At 44.4% G+C, this 18,373-nt stretch overlaps 1 protein-coding gene across 3 annotated transcripts in view; it reads right to left on the minus strand.

Annotated features, from left to right (window-relative positions):
• Positions 1 to 4,116: 4,116 nt before the first annotated feature.
• Positions 4,117 to 18,373, minus strand: part of PDE5A (phosphodiesterase 5A) — a 99,605-nt gene continuing 85,348 nt past the window's right edge. For all 3 annotated transcript variants that reach the window (XM_001512530.6, XM_007672989.4, XM_039913742.1), the window contains exons 14-21: positions 17,974 to 18,068; positions 13,038 to 13,125; positions 12,844 to 12,944; positions 11,588 to 11,665; positions 7,806 to 7,869; positions 7,037 to 7,111; positions 6,611 to 6,694; positions 4,117 to 4,952 (exon numbers count right to left, since the gene is read on the minus strand). In XM_001512530.6, the coding sequence (XP_001512580.4) occupies positions 4,815 to 4,952; positions 6,611 to 6,694; positions 7,037 to 7,111; positions 7,806 to 7,869; positions 11,588 to 11,665; positions 12,844 to 12,944; positions 13,038 to 13,125; positions 17,974 to 18,068 (723 nt within the window). In that variant the 3' untranslated portion in view covers positions 4,117 to 4,814. The remainder of the gene's footprint in view (positions 4,953 to 6,610; positions 6,695 to 7,036; positions 7,112 to 7,805; positions 7,870 to 11,587; positions 11,666 to 12,843; positions 12,945 to 13,037; positions 13,126 to 17,973; positions 18,069 to 18,373) is intronic.

Genomic DNA, 18,373 nt, shown 5'->3' on the forward strand with positions numbered 1-18,373 from the left:
TGTCATCTGAATAGCTAAGACAGGGGAAAATGCAACACAAACGGACATTCAAAAACCTCTGAAAGTACTCTACATAACTCCGTTATCCTAGTACAAAAATAGTGCCCAGAAACTATATATTTGTTCAACTATTTGGAAAAGGTAAAAGAATAAAAATCGATACCAACATGGCTAGTGATGGATCATTAGGATTCTTTTCATCCAACTATAATATAAATTTATTCATTAAAACTATTTACAGTGTTTTCAGCTACGTTCATTAATATATGAATACACAGGCTTTTGGTAGTCCAAAGGGAGGGGACGGGAGCAGAGTGCTTTTGTTCCTCCACTCTTTTACAGTGGAGCCAAAGGGCCCCGGCAAGAGGATTCCAGGAATCCACCTTCATACCGGGTAGCTCAACAGTTTGAGAACAGTTTTTCTTTCATGAAGGCCTCGGCCCTAGGTGACCCTGAAATATAAAAATCTACATGGTGGAACAGACAATTTCACATGCAAATCTGTTCAGCTAATCAGCTAACCTTCAAATTATAAATCGCCAGAGCCCATAATTAGTGGCTCCATCGCCAAACAGCCCATATCAGTGACCCCATCGCCAAGGCCGCTTCCATGATCAACTTATGAGTTCTAGGAAGCCCGGTCTCTCCAAATGCCCAAGGTTGATAGAGGTGGGGAAACTGAAAGGAAGCGACTTGCCTCAGGTTCCAGAGCTCCAGAGGATTTGGGACCAGCCAACTGTCACCTAGCCTGGGAGCTCATTCTCTGGATCAGTTTTCCTCCCTATTGGCCTACTGGCTCAGATGCCATCTGGGGCTCCAGGGACTGGAGTGGGATCTGCTCAGAGCCCACCATTTTGGCTGCTCGTTCCTCGTCTTTTAGGGAACCCCACCACAGACAGCAAATATGGACCCTCTTCTACCCCGTGGCTCACTTTGGATTTTCGTCCATAGTTAAACCTTTTGTGCCTGTATTTTCCTTTACACACTTATGTACCCAAACACACTGAGACACACTCCTGCAATATCTTATCAGTGCTAGCAGACCTGTGAGTCACCTCATCACAACCCTTGGCAACTGCACTGCACCTTTTCCACTAAAACTCTGCCAAAGGAGTAATTATTACTCTTATTTTCAATGGGAATGGAAAGGGAACTAGGCCACCATAATTTCCCACAGCTCCCTTACTGGGAAAGTGACCTTGCAAACTTCCAGACCTGACTAGATTTTTTTTTTCGATTTCTTATTCTTGTTTCAAAATAGCTCATCCCTCCCAAGGTGGAAAATTGAAAGAAAATAGCCTTCTGAAAACTGGGATAAGAACTGGGGATGAAATTTGGCTTTGGGCACATAGCAATCCCGCTGACACTTGGAGGCGGATGTATCTGGGGGCTCCCCCTTGCCCTGACGATGCCCTGAACCTCCAAATTCTCTAATGCTCCAATCACCTAATTTGGAAAGAAAACAGCTTTCCCCAGGGGGCATCTTCTAAGCTTTTAATACTTAACTAGTACAGGAAACACATATGCTATATAAACATAAACCAAATTCTACTTCTAAGATGAATATCTTGCTTTGGTTTCTGAAAATGAGAAACATGTGAACTTTCCACACTCGATCTACTCTACGCTCTTCAAAAAGTCTTCGGGGAGTGATTTAAAAGGCTAGTGAGGAAGATCTGAGTTATTGTGAATGACCACCACTCTTGTGATAAGAGGATCGTGCTATAACAAGGAACAACACCCCCATTCTCCATTCCCAATCCCGAGGCCAACTACTAAATTGGGGAGGCCAAGAGTCCACTGGCCAAGTAGAGAGCTCACTGCAGTTACACAGCTACTTCTACCCTTGGTGGCCCCTTCCCGGTTTGGAAGTGGGACCCAGTTGGTAGCCCGACTTCACTGCAGCCATCAGGAGCACGAAAGGCTGACAGGGAGCTGACCTGCACTGGGCAGTGGCTCGGAGCTGAGCCAGGTCACCTGTAAGGGGGCTGGAGGAGTGCACACATGTGTGTGTGTGTATATGTGTGTGTGTTGTGTGTGGTGTGCATGCTCTCCCAGTGTTAAGGAACTATTCACTCCTTTGTCATCAAAAAGTGAGGTCACGGCACCTGACTGTACAAAATAGAATAAAAGTAAAACAGTCCAACAAAAAGGTTACATATTCTCAACAAAATGGTGGGGAACTTAATATCTGAGCTACATGCAGATAAAGTACCAGTTGGACCCGCGTTTAACAAGCCTGCTGGTGCCAACTCTGAACAATGGCAAGTCACAAACAGAGTCCCGGATCTGTACTGCAGATAGGCCTGCTCTGCAGAGGGGACCCCTAAAGCCAGTGCTGTCCCCTCTAGGAAGGGTCCAGAAGGGAGACCCCGAGATAAACCAGAGGGGAGCCAGGGACAGGGTTGTGGAGTGAGGGGCAGGAGTGGGAGGTGTTTCTATGTGAGGCTTGGTCAGCAGGGAGCCCAGGTCAGTATGACCAGCTGGTGCCCCGGTCTACTGCACCGACTGGGTACCTTTGGCCGCTGCCATTCCACCCGGCTGAGCAGATTTCTCCCGGAAACTCTGTTGGACCGGGTTCGTGCTCTCAGGTTGCCTGGCTGGACTCAGGGCTCCCTAGAATTCAAGCCTGAGCCAGGCACGAGTCCCGTCCTAACCCGATCTCATCCTCAATTTGTTAGATCAGGTAGCAATCGGTGGCTTACACCTGGCAAGTGAGAGCAAATTCACATTACACATACATATACGTATGAAATATATATACGCCTATGGTACCGACATTTTTACGAGAACAACAGAACTTTATGCAAATGTGAGTGGTAAAACAGCTTTGGAAATAAGTATATTAGTGAAGCTACTATTTCTTCAGCTCAAACAGCGATAGGAGCTCTTGAGGAAATAAGGAGTAGTTGGTTTGGGAAAACAGGCCCATTGGTTTTCCTCCTGCCTCTCCTCCCCACCTCCTCCTGCCATCGCCAACACAAATGGATCCTCGGGAAGGTTACCGACATGCTTGGCTGAGACTGTTCATAGCCCTGTGCACATCTGAGTGCGGAGGCCTGGCTATAGAGACAGACCTCCCCCCAGCAAACCTAGCCCAAGTCCTCTCCCCAAAGTCCTGCCGGGAGAACAGGGCGGTTAACCAAACTAGGGGACCTCAAGATGTCGGTGTGTGTTGGACGAATTCCAACCTGCTTTCAAGTTCATTCCAACTCCAACTCGAAATGGGGAGGTGCTTTCAACTCTAAGGAACACCCTTCAAATCCCGGGAACAAAAATCCCAGCCTCAGAGCTGCTCCAGGTTTGGTTGATTCCCTAGTTTAGCTACCCAACTTGAGGGTTTTATCCATGCCGGGGCAACTCTTTTATTTTCCTGTGCATTGTCAGCAATGCCATCAGTTGTCCCCTCGGGTCTGCTTAAGGGCCTTTCAGCCCATTCCAAAGGGGCATAAAGAGCACAGCTTTACATCGAACCTAAATGCCCCATCTCATACGGGACCGTCACTTCTCCCTGTTGTTTCACAACTGCGTTCTGAGCTGCAAGCCATAAAACCGCACAGTGCGGGGAGAGGAAGAACTGAAAGGCGGGAGGATGGATTATAATCCCTCCCACAAAAGACAGCATCAACATCTCTGCTCCCCAAAGTTCGTGAAAGAGTATCTTTTGCCCCAAGGGAGGCCTCCTGAAGAAATGATTCCCTTCTCCACCTGCAGAGGACACAGAGAAATCCTGCCTTTTGCCCTGAATGAATTGGCTCATATCGCCGACTACCAGCAATAGCTTGGCCTCTTGAGCTTTCCCCTTGTATTCTCTCCAGTGGTTTTGAAGCCAACAGCCTGGATACTGTACCACAGATACAGGAAACTTGCTGCTCTGCCCTTCTCCTCTGCCCCTTCATCCCAGTTGAAGCAGCATGGCATAGTGGATAGAGCTTGGGCCTGGGAGTCAGAAGGTCATGGGTTCTAATCTCAGCTCTGCCACTTGTCTGCTGTGTGACCTTGAGCGAGTCAGTTCATTTCTCTGGGCCTCAGTTACCTCATCTGTAAACTGGAGATTGAGACTGTGAGCCCCATGCGGGACAGGGACTGTGTCCAACCAGATTTGCTTGTATCCACCCCAACACTTAGTACAGTGCCTGGCACATAGTAAGCACTTAACAAATGCCATCGTTATTATTATTATTAATTCAGTCCTCTATTTCTATGCTCACAGTCCTCCCAGATGCCAGCTGACTCACAGCACAGTCTTCAACACTCCAAAAATTTCCAAGAGGGGCCAGTGAAGATGCAGGTGTGCACGAAAGGCAAGACTGGCAGGAATATCCAGAATCCCTGCAGCATGTCAATCAATCAACTCCTCCCCATCTCTCACACTTCAATCTATTCAGCAGGAGAGAAGAGAACCTGGCTTTACATCACGAGGAAAAAAGATGCTCAACATTCATTAAGACAGTCGGCAACAATTATACATATGCAGAATTCAAAGGCAAAGGTTTCTCCATGGCAGCAGACCAACTTAACTCGTACCTTTCCATATGACATGATGATGCGAACTGCCTTCTCTTGACTGCGGTGAGTGCACTTTGCACTCAAGTGGCAAAAGAAATATACAAAAGACTTTGCAGCGGTTACCTAAAAATGGTGCATGCTCTGCTCTTAAAAGGTTGTGCAAAAGAGAAAAACCAGGGGTAAAACAAATACAGCAGTGACAAAGTATACACCAAATCTGCTCAGTGTTCCACAAGGTTTAGTATTACAAAACTATGGCATCTTCTCTGTAAACTTAAACTCTGAGTTATCTTTCAACAGTTTCCTCAGTTCCGTTTGGGCTGATTGCTTTCTCCGTTGATCAGATTCTTCTCCTGCTGTTCTGCGAGAGCCTGCCACTTCTGCCTGTTCTTTCTGCAGCCATCCAACAGAGGCAAACAGCCCTCGGATACGTGGGTCAGGGCCTAGAGAAAGGAGAGAGACTCAAACGATGAACGGGAGAGCTTGAGGGTGATTCTAGAAGTTTGGCGAACTCAAAACTAAGTCTAAGGTTTCGGGCCTGGTGGAGGAACCTTCAACACGTGAAGGCTAATCTTGACAAAGGGAGACAGCTCTCTCCTTACTGAGCTAGGAATATTGAAATTAGATGCTATTTGTTCAAAGCAGGGGGCCCCCACTTCTGATCAGAGGAATTGTGAATTCTAGGAAGTTGAAGGATAAGCAAAAGAGCATAACTCAATCCAAAGGAAGTGGGCCCGGTGTATGAGTAAATCTCTCTTGTAAATAATCTCACACAATTTACTGTTATTAATTTCAATTCAATACAAGGCTAGACACCTCTGGGAAAAGAGAAAATAGATCCTCTCTCACACCCAGCATAATGGTCAAAATTGGACACATCTCTGTCAGTAGAAAAGCCCAAAATTCCCAGGAATAAGGATGAATATCTCCACAAGGGATGGGGCAATCAAGAAACTGAAGATTAAGGCCATTATTAGACTTCACATTGAGAGTGGTTTAAAAATGAAATTTTGGAACATGATTTTTTGCATTTTTTTTAAATTTACCCGTGGCTTGTTAAAATAATTCTGCATTGTAACTGGTCAGTGTGGTCTACCTATCTTTGCAGCAAGTTGAGAAGCAGTGTGGCCTCATAGATACAGCATGGACCTGGGACTCAGAAGGATCTGGGTTCTAATTCTGGCTCTGCCACTTGTCTGCTGTGTGACCTTCTTTTCACTACTCTAAGCCTCAGTTACCTCATCTATAAAATAATGATAAAGACTGTGAGCCCCACATGGGGCATGGACTGTGTCCAACCTGATTATCTTGTATCTGCCCTAGCACTTAGGGTAGATCTATATAAGTGTACGAATTAATGAGCAGCTTATGAAATGGGCTATCCATAGACTCAGTAATAATAATAATAATGATGATAATGATGGTATTTGTTAAGTGCTTAACTAAGTGCCAAGCACTGTTCTAAGCGCTTGGGTAGATACAAGGTAACCAGGTTGTCCCACTTGGGACTCACAGTCTTCTTCCCAATTTTACAGATGAGGAAATTGAGGCACAGAGAAGTTGAGTGACTTGCCAAAGTCACACAGCAGACAAGTGGCATGAAATCTATCTTCACCACAAAACATTTCATCTGTTCCAACATGAGATAAGTAAACTACATTCAATTTATTCTGCATCTTTTTGATCAGGGCTAGTAGCAATCTGCCAAGATGACAATGATTCATGGTGTAATCTGATCGTGTGTGTTTGTGTTCTCTTGCGTACATGTCCCATATAATAATAGTGGTATTTGTTAAGCGCTTACTATGACAGAAGCAGCATGGTGTACTGGAGAAAGCAAGGGCCTGGAAGTCAGAAGGTTGTGGGTCCTAATCCTGGCTTGGCCACTTGTCTGCTGTGTGACTTTGGGCAAGTCACTTCACTTCTCTGCACCTCAGTTACCTCATCTGCAAAACGGGGTTTGAGACTGTGCGCCCCATGTGGGAGGGGGACTGTGTCCAACCCAATTTGCTTGTATCCATCCCAGGGCTTAGTAGAGTATCTGGCATACAGTAAAGGCTTAACAGATATCACAATTATTATCATTATTATCATTACCTACCTCGTAGAGTTGTAAGCAGATGGCATCTATGAATCCAACTTGCATACTCGGGATTTTATTTTTCTTCTCTCTGTTCATTAGGTCCTGAAAACAGAAGAAAAATCTGCATTCATTTAAAGGACACGATGGGTGTTAGCTCCTCTAAACTGAAGGCAAAGCAGCAGTTTAGCAGAGGCGGCCCACACAGCCACTGTGCATAAAGAGATCACATCCAATTCTAACTCCTGGAAATGGCCTATTGGAATGATTCTTTGCCTCTTGCTGGGGTGCCTTGAAGTTATCCTTAGGGAAAACCAACTGCAGTGAGGGAATAAAGGGAAGGAAGGAGGAGAGGTTGGTGCTGTCTTGGGAAACAAACCAGAAAATCCATGTGTCCCCAGCTGCGTGTTAGGGCTTAAGGACCACCCACAAGCCTCCCCTACTTACTGTTGGCTCGATGTTGAGCTCTTTTCTCTCCTTGTCTCCTTGGTCAAAAAATTCAGCAGCTACCAGTTCCGCTATCTGCAATAAATAGCACTGACTGATTTAATCCTTTGACAAATGGAAAATCTGCCTGCTTTGAATTAAAAAGACATACAGAAGCAACAGATTTGACAGTCCTAACGGGAAGAGGGAACAAAACCCTCCCAAGAAATAATAAAAAAAAGACTAGACCAAATTTGTTATTTAAAAATAGCTAGCTGCTCAGCCTAAAACTGAAAAACTTCAAGTTTAGCTAGAAAATTCAATGAGACTGCCATTTTATTACATTGGTTCTAAATGAAATTGCAGCAGTGGTCTCTTCCAAGCCAGTATTTAATAATAATAATAATGGTATTTATTAAGAACTTATTAAGTATCAGGCACTGTACTAAGTGCTGGGGTGGATACAAGCAAATTGTATTCGTGTCCCATGTGGGGCTCATAATCACAATCCCATTTTACAGATGAGCTAAATGAGGCACAGAGAAGTGAACTGAATTGCCCAAGATCACACAGAAGACAAGTGGTGGAGCCGGGATTAGAACCCATGACCTCCTGACTCCCAGGTCCATGGTTTATCCACTAAGCCATGCTGCTTCACCTGCTTCATCTGCTGAACCTGCTGTCTGAATATCAAAGTTCCTTTAATGGCTAAACCGGCCCAAAAACTGTTTGCAAGTGATGGACATCAGTGTTGCTGGCAAATAAACAGTAAATTAAGAAAGCAACCCACCCGCTGCTGCACTGGCCACGGCTTGGTGATCGCAGACAAGTCGCACGCAGTCATCAGCATGGCTCTGTTGAGACAAAGATGCAGATGTTTGCAGCAATGAGATTGTGTGTTCTTAGGAAATTTCAACATCACATCAAACATCCTGAAGTTTGTAGGGGTGACAAAGTTAGGAGCAAAGACACAAGGTTTTGAGAAGCAGCGTGGCCTAGGGGATAGAGCATGGGTCTGGGAGTCAGAAGGACCTAGGTTCTAATCCCAGCTCTGCCACTCATCTGCTGTGTGACCCGGGCAAACCACTTCACTTCTCGGGGTCTCAGTTACCTCACGTGTAAAATAGGGACTAAGACTGTGAGCCCCATGTGGGACATCCACCATGTCCAACCTGATTAGCTTATATCTACCTTAGTGCTTAGTACAGTGCCTGGCACATAGTAAGCGCTTAACAAATACCAATAAAAAAATGGGGTTGCTATGAACATGCCTGTCAATTCTGCAGGACTTGGTATAGTACTCTGCATACAGTAAGTGTTCAGTAAATACCACTGATTAACAAATACCACAATTATCATTATTGGAAATTATCCCACATCAGCAACCCCCTGTCTTCAGCAGAGCCTTCGGTCTTTGTTTCCAATTTTATGTCACCCCCTTTAAAGCCCTTACTATACGCTACACATTGTACTAAGCTCTGGAGTAGATACAAGATAATCCACATGGAGCTCACCTAAACAGGAGGGAGAACAGCCATGTACCAGGCTGTCCCTGATTACCCAAATGAATATTCCCCAAACTGAGTCCTAAAATCAGCTCAAACGTTATATTGAGTTTTCCTTATGGAGCTCACTCTTTGGATGAGGAAGTCTAGCTGGTATTTACTCAATGGTGATCTCCAAATGGTTCAGTGTGAGCTAGTCAAAAGAGCTCAGGCCAGGGAGTTAGGTGACCTGGGTTCTAATCGCGGTTTTGTCCCTTGCCAGCTGTTTGATCTTGTATAAGGCACTTAACTTCTCCATGCCTTGATTCCTCATCTGCAAAATGTGACTTAAACACCCGTTTTTATCTCTCCCCCCAGACAGTGAGACAGAGGCTATGACTGACTGGATTATTTTGTATCTATCCCAGTGCTCAGCACTGTGCTTTACACATAGTAAATGCTTAATACCACAATGATTATTATTCTTGTGAGACACATGCACACCTAAGTACACCATCAGTCAATCGATGGTATGTATGAGTGCTTATTATGTGCAGAGCTCTAAGGGCTTGGGAGAGTGAAATACAAGAGTTGAGAGACACATTCCCGGATCACAATGAGTTTATAGTCCAGATGGGGAGGCAGACACTAAAATAGTATGGACTAGGGAAAAGAGCACTAGCTTGTGAATCAGAGGATCCAGGTTCTAATCCCGACCCCAGGAGCTCCCAGCTGTATGACCTGGGGTAGGTCACTTAATTTTGCACTGCCTCAGTTGCCCCATCTATAAAATGGGGATTCAATAGCTGTTCCCCTTCTATTTGGTCCGTGAGCCCCATGTACGACAGGGACTGTGTACTACTTAATTGACATATCTACCCCAGTGCTTAGAACAGTGCTCGACACTTAGTAAGTGCTTACCAAATACCAAATGCTCATAACCGCTGAGTGGGGTGACTATCAAGTGCTTAGAGGGTAAAGATCAAAATGCAAAAAAAAAAAAAGGGAGTCAGAAGGGAAGGGAAAGGGAGTAGGGGAAATGAGGGCTTAGCCAAAGAAAGCCTCTTGGACGAGATGTGATTTTAATAAGGCTTTGAAGGTGGGCAGAGTGGTGATCCATTGACTATACAGGGGGAGAAAACTCCAGGCCAGAGGGAGGATGTGGGCTAGGAGTCAGCAGCGAGATGGACATTCAGTGAGTAGGTTAGTATTAGCGGAGCAAAGTGTGCAGGCTTGGCTATAGTAGGAGATGAGAGGTGAGGTAAGAGCAGACAAGCTGACTGAGCGATTTAAAGTCAATGGTAAGGGGTTTCTGTTCAGTGTGGAGGTGGATGGGCACCACTGGAGGCTCCTGAGGAGTGGGGTGACATGGACTGAATGCTTTTGTAGAAAAATGCACTGGGCAGCAGAGAGAAGTAAGGACTGGAAGAGGGAGAGCCAGGGTGGTCGGCAAGGAGGCTGATGCAGTAGTCAAGGTGGGATATGGTAGGTTCTTTAATCAGCATAGCAGCAGTTTGGATGGAGAGGAAAGAGCAGATTTTAGCAAGGTTATGAAAGCAGAACCGGCAGGATTTGGTGACAGATTAAATATGTGGCTTGAATGAGAGAGATGAATTGAGGATAATGCCGAGGGTATGGGCTCATCAAACAGGGAGGACAGTAATGTTGTCTACCGTGCTGGGAAAGAGGGGGAGGACAGTGTTTGGATAGGAAGATGAGCAGTTCTGTTTTGGACATGTTAAATTTGAGGTGTCAGCAGGACATCCAAGTAGAGATGTCCTGAAGGCAGCAGGAAATGTGAGTCTGCAGAGCGGGAGAGAGGTCAGGGCTGGAGAGGTAGATTTTGGAATCATCTAGATTTTGGAATCCTCTAATCATCTACGAGGAGGTGGTTCCTGAAGCCATGGGAGCGAATGAGTTTTCTAAGGGAGATCTATCATTCATTCATTCAATAGTATTTATTGAGCACCTACTACATGCAGAGCACTGTACTAAGCGCTTGGAATGTACAATTTGGCAACAGAGACAATCCTTGCCCAATGACGGGCTCAGAGTCTAAACGGCGGAGACAAACAGCAAAGACAAACAGAACAAAACAAAAACAAGACAACATCATCAAGATAAATAGAATCAAGGAGATATACACCTCATTAACAAAATAAATAGGGTCATCACCCAAAATGGCCAATGATGTTGGTACTGGCCACCTTGGCAGAGAAACAAACAAAAAAATGACTGGGAAAAGTGAGGCTTCAATTAACTTTCTTTTTCTGCAGGTATCAGCCTCTCTAGGGGGTCAGACTCTACAAAACCACCACACCTGGATGTAGAGGGTTAGTATCTCCAGCTTGGTGGTCTTCCCTAGTATTTTCCCAATGCTCTCATTTTTTCATCCAGATGAATGAAATACACAAGGGACACAATAATCAATTGTAATCACTTACTTCCCCTGGGCAGAGTACTGTATTAAGTGCACGGGAGAGTACACCAACGAATGCATCTATCTGCAAGCTGTTAGCCTATTTACATCAACCTCAAGCACTTGGTTGGCCTAGTGGAAAGAACAAGGAACTAGGAACCAGAAGGGCCAGGTTCTAGGCCTGGTTTCACCACTTGCTTGCTGGGTAACTTCTCCATGCCTCTGTTTTCTCATTTGTAAAATGGGGTTAATCTACCTTGCTTCGACCGTGAGCCCTGTGAGAGGCAGGGACTGGGTCCGATCTGATTATCTTGTTTCTACCCCAGAAATCAGCAAAGTGCTTAGCACATAGTAGGCCTTTAATTCACAACACGATGAACATGTTAGTGGGCTCGGATTCGCTATTTCCTCTCCAAGACAATGAGAGCAGCAAAAGGATGATGAGATTGTCCTACCCACCTTATGAGACCATTTCTTGGACAAAAGCTGTTCACTGGAGTTCAGCAAACCAACCTCTCACAGATGGATAGATCAAAGGCTCTGCCGTCAGAATTGGGCCAGCCTGATATTAAGCCTCAATCCTATTAAATGCCAATGCTGTTGGACTAAAACTGGAAAAGGAGAAAAGTTTCTTGTTTCCAAGACCCCCAGCTTCAACCAGTCACTTACAAAAACAGTTCCTTTTGCAGGGGATCTTCCAAGTTAAATTGCTTCTTCCGTATAAGTTCAAAAAAGTCTCCCCGTCTCCTGGAAAACAATGAAGGCAATACAGGTTAGAGGCCACCTTTCCCTAAGCTGCCATCCTGTTGCCTAACAAAAATTAAAATAACCCAGGAAAATAAAAAGTGCTTGTGGATTTCTTTTTTTTTCTGGAACTAGTTGTGGCCAGACCACCTGAAAAACATTTCCCTTATACGTGCAAAGCAATGGGAGATTTGGAAACACAGATGTCATTAAGTGGAACGTCTTCAGGACGGGGACCATTTTAAAGAACTCTGGCTCCGAGTCATCTGTGCTTACACTCACTTATTCTTATTCTCACTTCTCCTCTGAGATTTCTTTTTCCCAGAAAAAGCAGGACATTTCACCTAATCTGTAGAAGACTGTTAATTAAGAAAGGTCATAAATTTTTCTCTCATCCGGAAGAATCCCAGTAGGTCCAAAACTCCATAGATGTGTTATTGCCCAAAAGAGATGTACATCGTTGCCCGCCTCTAAAATTGCATGTCAAATAACATCTGCCACACAGCAGGGATGCAATTTACGGCCAATTGCTTGGGATAAAGCATCCTGCTTCCGGCCTGCGGAGAACAGGTACAGTATCTTGGGTGTGGGTCTCACAGGGAATGCATGGTGTGTTTTGAAACCTGATTTCGACTGCTGAAAAGGCATGAGGAAATGTTTTAAGGGCCATATGGTAGCCAGAAACCCACACTGGTCTTTGAGAGAGAAACACTCTGCATTAGAATGCAAACAGATTTCACTGCATCCCATTGGTGATGATTAGAAATCACCAAACCCCATTTTAGTTACCAGCTTTAATGTCCTATGTCGACACCAAACCTTTTGCCAGAATGATAAGAAAGGACCAAAGTGACCTGCTTTGAATTTCCTCTCATTCCCCTCTTTAAAGCTGGTGGAGGAGGTAGTAGACGTGAACACCAAAAAGACCAAAAACCTGGACCCGGAAGGAAAAGGAGAAGGAAAGGGCCTGGGAAACACATAAACCAAACCCTCAGCCTCCAAACGGACACGCATCGATTATGTTTGTTCCCTCTGCGCTCCTGGAAGCATGGCAATTTATCTATTTTCAACTATAGTGACTGTCTTGCTCTTTTTATACTTAATAGGGGCTTTTTTGATTCTTTGTGTTTATTTGATCCTGATGCCTCTCTCTCCTGAGATGCTTTCTCCTTTCAACTTACTTAATGTACAGTGCTAAGTCAGTTGCTAGGATGGCCTGCTTGATCATTTTCAGTGTGGTCTTATATTCTTCAATGGAAAGGCCGCTGAGAATTTGGTTACCCTGGGCAGAGGAAAAACAGCATTAGCACTTTGCTGAGTAACAACCTGAGTTTGCAGAGAATAAATAACCATGAACACACACACACACACTTACTGGACTATTCAGGATCATCAGGCACTGGTCAAAATGATGGTGCTCCATTATGGAGTGGCAGTAAAGCTGGGCGAGTGGGTGGTCGCTCCTGAGGAAGAATGTGGTGAGGTGGGAGGGAAAGGGAGAGAAACACCATGTTAATCATCCCCTCCCACTCAGCAAGAGTCAGCCCCTTTATGGACCCCTCCTGCTGGCAAGGAAATTTCCAGAGAGACTGCCCCCAACCCCGCCCCGACTACCTCCTCGAGACACTCTTCTCTGGCTTCCCCATGGAAGAGGTGGGGAAGGAGGTTGGTAGGCTGCTTGAGCGAAATAAACCTAGCCAGAGAGATGGGCTGTGGGACATGACTGCTGTGATAGTTGTTTTGTCAAAATGGAGGCAACGTCATGGGCTCTGGTTTCCATTTCAAACCATTTGTGAGGAAGTAGGCAGGGCATAAGGAACTGGAGCAAAAAGCACAAACACTAAAAATGCAAATATCCTCAAAGAGAACTATCGACACACAGGTACGCCTGCTTGGAAAAGCTCCTCAGAGTGGCTTCTAACCTGAAAATCATGGCCTGCAAGAGGCACATGGCCTGTTCCCCACTGCTCATAGACCACTGGCTCACAGATAATAACAATAATAATAACTATGGCATTTGTTAAGTGCTTACTATGTGCCAGGCACTATACTAAGCGATGTAGGTGGATTCAGGATAATTGGGTTGGGTTGGGGGTTGGTCCCTGTCCCACATAGGGCTCTTGTACTCAAGCCCCATTTTACAGATGAGGTAACTGAGGCCCAGAGAAGGGAAGTGACTTGCCCAAGGTCACACAACAAACGGTGGAGCTGGAATTAGAACCCATGACCTTCTGACTCCCAGGCCCGTAGTCTATCCACTATGCCATGCTGCTTCTCAAGCAGATGGAACAAAGCTGCTGGAACCCGCAGCTACTCACTCTCACCTTGTAAAATCCTTACAGCATCCCTAAGCCATTTATTTGCAGGATTCAACTTGGGAAGGTAATATTTTTCTTGTTGAAAATGGACTCTCTCTCTCAACAGTTGGCCTAAACAAATCCATCACCTTAAACCTACAGGTAATTCAGGCCAAAAGAGAGCTTTCGGGTTAAATTTTCTGGGTAATCTGCTACGTGAACCCTCCCGCTCACCCTGAAGAGCACACTCTTGAATGAAGCTTTATGTCTACATTAAGAGTTGAAAAAATTTGTAGGAACTGATATTTGGCTCCTGTTAGTTCCTCTGGAACTATAAGCAAGCAACAGAGAAGCCATTTTTTAACAAATGCACAGGGTGCCAAAAGATCCTGGTCCCTTACCAGTTCCCTCGGCTTCACTTGCACTCACAGATGGTGAGTGCTGCCGGTAGTGATGTCTTTGGAAATCCTCGTGGGCAGGAATCGTGTGTCTTGCTTCTATTGTACTTTCTCAGGAGCTTAGTACAGTGCTCTACATTTAGTAGGTGCCCAATAAATACCATTATTACTACTACCTTGAAGGATAGATGGGGGTAGGAGGGGTGAGTATCCACACACTTAAACTTTCCTCTCATTTGCAGCAATTTTACCATCTGAGATGCAAAGGCCCAAACCAGAGAAGGCTTGAGGCCGGCTCACTGATAGCTGGAGACATCTGTCAAATTTACCCTCGAAAGTAACATTTCAAGTTCCATCATCTCTTCTACATGGGGCAGCACAGGGTTAATTCCAAAGTCCCACATGCAGTGTTTTGCTGCTTGTTAGGAGTCCTAAAAGTAGGTGGCCCCAGATGGCTAACAACCTTTCCCTTATCAGGCAACGTTCAGTTAGGTTCAGGAACTTTCGGGAGAAAGACTAGGAGGATTTCAAACTGTTTGTATTTGCCTTCCTTACCCAAAAAGGAATAAAATATGTTTAAGAATTTATAATGTTAGGCACACATCCAAAAACCTAAAAATAAAATTGAAACAAACAAGCTTTCCCCAACCGCCTCCATTGAAGAAAGAACACCCTAGCATTTCATGCACATTTGCACATTAATTTACACTTATTTATCTAACTCTCCCAGCTCTAGTGTCTGTAAGCATTTTGTTTGTCAGTCTCTCTTCCCTCCTTCCTCTACTATTAGATTACAAAGTCCTTGACAACAGGGTGCCAGTGGTGATTTACTCAAAAGTACTTTCCCAAGTGCTTAGCATGGTGCTCTGCACACACCACACCCTATTGATTAAATGTTGCAGACTTAGGAAGACAAGGTTAGGGATGGCATAGCTATTAATTGAAAGAAAAAAAGAGGGATAGTGAAAGGTCAATCTCTGATCTTTGGGATAGTTGATGGAGACCAACCATTACAATTTCCTCCAGGCATCCTGCGTGGCCATGGTTGGAGACAGACTGTAAGCTCGATGTGGGCAAGGAATGTGTCTATTGTTGTATTATACTCTCCCAGGGTCTCAGTACAGTGCTCTGCACACAGTAAGTTCTCAATAAATCCAACTGAATGAATGACCAGTGGTCTGGATGGACCATTATTCTGACCCAGGATGACATTTCTTATGTTCTTATTCACCCTAAGGAGTGTTTGCTCTTTTATTATTTTTTCAAAGTCCATTGCTTAAGAAAAAACCTCTTACGCCAATTCTCACTCCCTCACTACCAGAAAAAGAACTCATCCTGGAAAACTTTCAGTCTTCACTAACCATAGGGATTTAGAAAAGAAAATCATCTCCTGAACAGCTTTGGTCAAAGAAGATGTTATTATTGAGCTGTGCTAATCTCTACTTTGTGGCACGTGTGAAGGCAGGATTTTGCTGTGTTTGACTTTTTCCCAGGACATTTTTGAAGAGATGACATTTCTCCAGATGTTTTCCGGCAATTTTTTTTTTTAAATAAACAAAGTAAAAAATAACTGAATGGGCTCATTCTCTGGGAGGGAGCTGCAGCCTTGTCTGGGGGCTTGCGTTTATATCTTCAAAGTTATCAGTCACTCCCCACAAGGGTTGTTTTTTTTTAAATTTAAAGTTATGCATCACAGATGACTCATATCCCCCAAATTTATAAATTTGAAAAAAGAATGTCAACACTGGCTCAAGATGAAAAGGTAATCACATTTTGCTCTACAGACCTTTTCTATTGCTTTTCTATCATTTTCACATTCTTTCTCCTATCTCCCCTGTTGAGATACGAGGGGTCATAGGCCATAACTGTCTTTGGGAAAGCAAGCCTTAGGAGGCCTCTTAAGCCACTTTTTGTCTCAACAGCAAAGACTTGATCTTTACCTCTCAAGCAAGGGCCTTACATCTTTATTCCCAATCCAGACTCAGCATAAGGCACTGTTGCTGCTTCAATACTACACATTTTTTTTTAACCTGAAGCTTTTCATTTAATTAGTCACCAAGGGAAGGGATTGTCAGACCTACCCAGAATTTCACTAATTTGAAAAACAAAAAACAAATCAAAAATGGTGCTTCATAAGAAAATCTGACCACTGATATCTAGGGTTTTTAAGTAAACTCTAGCTGTTGGATTCAATTTTAGATTTTAAGTTTCTTTTAAACCCATAATTTTAAAGCGGACTCTCTGTACGATGTAATGAATTATCCTATGGAGAGGCAGCCTTTTAGCCCTGAATATGTCAATGGAAGTTTCGCTTTGGTAAGTTGAGAGTGCTACTGGAGCCTCTCTTTGAAGGGTTTGGAGGCAGCTAATGCAGGAGATGGATGAGTAATCAATTCAAAGGCAAGTCCTGCTGGCGGTAGGACACTTGTGTACCCTCAGAGTCAGTGACGTCCGAGCAAAGTTCACCTAATGGCAAGGGCCAGAAAGAGTCCATCACTGTATTTTCATGGACAGTGTATGCAGCAGAGTCTCTCTCAAAGCCCTCAGGCTTAACGGGTTCAACCTCAACAGCAACTGCATTCTTTACTGCTACTAAGGAGTGGATTTTCCACCGTAGCTTCTCAGGGTGGCGGATCAGGCTTTGAGTCTAGGCTCATTCTCTAGTCCTTGCCTCTAGTCCTCTAGATTGTAAGCTTGCTGTAGACAGGGAATGTGTCTGTTATATTGCTGTACTGTATTCTCCCAAGCATTTAATACAGAGCCCTGAACGGAGTAAGTGCTCAATAAATACCACTGATGGATCATTCTTGAGATGATTCAGAAGGAGCATAACTACTCCTCCCAGGGAAGCAGCATGGCCTGGTGGATAGAGCACAGGCCTGGGAATCAGAGGACCAGCGTTCTAATCCCAGCTCTGCCACTCGTCTGCTGTGTGACCTTGGGCAAGTCACTGCTCTGGGTCTCAGTTTCCTCATCTGTAAAAATAGGAATTAAGACTGAGCTTCATATGGGATGTGGACTGTGTCCAATCTGATGACCTTGTTCCTACCCCAGCTCTCAGTACAGTGCGTGGCACACAGTAAGAACTTAACAAAGACCAATAAAAAAAAAATCAGGAAGAGTATTCCTACTAGGGAGAAAAACAAAGTCATCCCCCAAAATGTGCTTCTCTCTCCAAAGATCAGGCTTTTGGGTTTTCAAACACTTCAATATACCTGCAAAAACAATTTAACACATCCTTTGAGGCTGTAGTTATCATTTTAATTTTTTTAAAAAATATTTAAGTGCTTACTCTGTGCCAGCTACTGTACTAACTGCTGGGGTAGCTACAAGCTAATCGATTTGGACACAGTCCATCTATGTCCCACATGGGGCTCACAGTCTTAATACCCATTTTACAGATGAGGTGACCAAGGCTCAGAGAAGTGAAATGACTTGCCCACGGTCACACAGCAGATGAATGGCAGAGCCAGAATTAGAACCCAAGTACTGCTGACTCCCAGGCCCGGGCTCTTCCCATTAGGCCACACTGCTTCCCGTGACCTACTGAAAAAAGACCTCCCTCCACCACTGAGGGAAGGAATCCAACTTGTTTTTGTTTGGGAGAATGACTTACCGTTGGATATATGAATTGTTCACACCTCGGTGATCCAAATCGTGGCTCAGGGCCGCAATCAACAATGCCAGGATCTCCAGGTCGGTCAGCTTGTTCTGCATGAAATGACAACAAAAAAGATTTAAATCTCAACAATGCACTGCGTGGGAAAGGGAAATGTAAAGACTAGCAGAGGGGTTTATGTGGCACAGTGATGGTGTTATAGTCTTTTCAGTAATGACAAGTTTTCCCAATATCTGGATCCTATTGTTAGTCACAAAAGACATACATTACAGTAACATTTCCCTTTTCCAATTAATTTGGTTCATTTGTAGGTCACACTTCACTCCAAATGGGAGCAGTAAAAGAACATCAGGAAACATGCAGCACGTGAAAGTGCTTTCCAACATTTTGAACTTGA

Source organism: Ornithorhynchus anatinus, chromosome 12 (assembly GCF_004115215.2).
Source record: "Ornithorhynchus anatinus isolate Pmale09 chromosome 12, mOrnAna1.pri.v4, whole genome shotgun sequence".
Classification (NCBI taxonomy): Eukaryota; Metazoa; Chordata; class Mammalia; order Monotremata; family Ornithorhynchidae; genus Ornithorhynchus; species Ornithorhynchus anatinus.